Source organism: Eimeria mitis, genomic scaffold, assembly GCF_000499745.2.
Source record: "Eimeria mitis Houghton genomic scaffold, Emh_scaff426, whole genome shotgun sequence".
Taxonomy (NCBI): Eukaryota; Apicomplexa; class Conoidasida; order Eucoccidiorida; family Eimeriidae; genus Eimeria; species Eimeria mitis.
In genome coordinates, this window is record NW_013572582.1 from 2,905 (window position 1) to 4,262 (window position 1,358).

Genomic DNA, 1,358 nt, shown 5'->3' on the forward strand with positions numbered 1-1,358 from the left:
TGCTCGTCGTGAGAGTTTGTAGGTGGGTGTTTGTCTATGTTTATGGTATTGGATTTTGCAGGAGTGTGTTTCGTGTCATTTAACCCGTGCTGCTTGTCTGTGGTTGTTTGTGTCTTCCCCTTTGCAGGTGGTGCTGATGACACAAGAGGTGCAGAGCTTCCGCTTTACAGGCATTCGAGAGGCCTGCGAGCCTTCGATACTGCGGGACTTCTCTGCCCCGGTTAATCTGGTTTATGAACAGACGGTGGATCAGCTTGCCTTCTTGGCGGCGTACGATACGGATCCCGTCAACAAATGGAGAGCTGTCCAGAACCTCGCAACGCGAGTCATTCTGGGTAGAGTTAAAAATGCAAGGAGAGACAGGAACATAGATGCACTCCCGGCTCTAGACAAGGCGTTCCTTAACGCGTTCAGCGCTGTTCTCATGGACTCCGGGAGCGACAAGAACGTCAAAGTCAGCAGCGAAAATCACCAAACAAAGGGCCTAGGGTTTAGGGTTTAGGGTTTAGGGTTTAGGGTTTAGGCTCCGGTGTACGAGGGGTCACATGCACATTCCCGAGAGATCAGTTTGTGGCCTCAACTAGTGCAGACACCCCTGGTTAACATCTCGAGTTGTTGCGGAGAATCATATGCAATATATTTTGTTGTTAATAATACAAATATGCATGATGAGTGTACATAGATCTTTTGGTAGAATCGTACGTGTGTGCATATGTATAATTACAGATATGTCGTTTTAAATATAGGTAAGGATAATTCTTATGCTTGATTATGTTTGTTGGTGATCAGGGCCTGACTTTACGTCTGCCTGAGATAGCGGAATTGGAGAGCCATGTAGAGCCAGTGGACCCGGTGGCTCTGCACAGTGCTCGTTACTCCGTGATGCTCGATTTGGCGGCGGCGTTCAAGGCGGATATGCTTAATTTGTACAAAGACCTCACGGTGCACAGGGTTGAGATATTTGATCATCAAGATATGGGCAGGCGACGCCTCCGGAATGAAATCCTGTCCTACCTGTGCAGCGCCAGAGATCGCGAGGCCGCACTGCTTGCCTATCAGCACTTCCTTTCTGCAAAGTGCATGAGTGACAAGTTCTACGCCCTCAGGTGTCTATCCAGTATGCAGCAACCTGAAAGACAAAAGGCATTCGACCTGTTCTATGCAGAGGCAAAGGGTACGTCAGTAGTATGCGGGGTTGTGGACCTCCTTATTAGATGGATTTAAATAGAGCATCCATGTCGTTCACGGTGGAGCGTTGCAGCAACAGCAGCAGCTGCGACTGCTGCAGGTTCTGCTGGAAGTTGCACTTTTGCTGCTGCGGCTGCAATTGCTGCGCTTTATGTTTTGTTGTGTGCTAT

The 1,358-nt window shown here is 48.8% G+C and overlaps 1 protein-coding gene across 1 annotated transcript in view; it reads left to right on the forward strand.

Moving 5' to 3' along the window:
- Window positions 1-1,358, forward strand: part of EMH_0011820 (uncharacterized protein) — a gene marked incomplete at both ends in the record, with an annotated part of 5,079 nt that overhangs the window by 2,678 nt on the left and 1,043 nt on the right. The window contains 2 exons of the mRNA XM_013499380.1: window positions 128-454; window positions 790-1,174. Coding sequence (XP_013354834.1) covers window positions 128-454; window positions 790-1,174 — 712 coding nt within the window. The remainder of the gene's footprint in view (window positions 1-127; window positions 455-789; window positions 1,175-1,358) is intronic.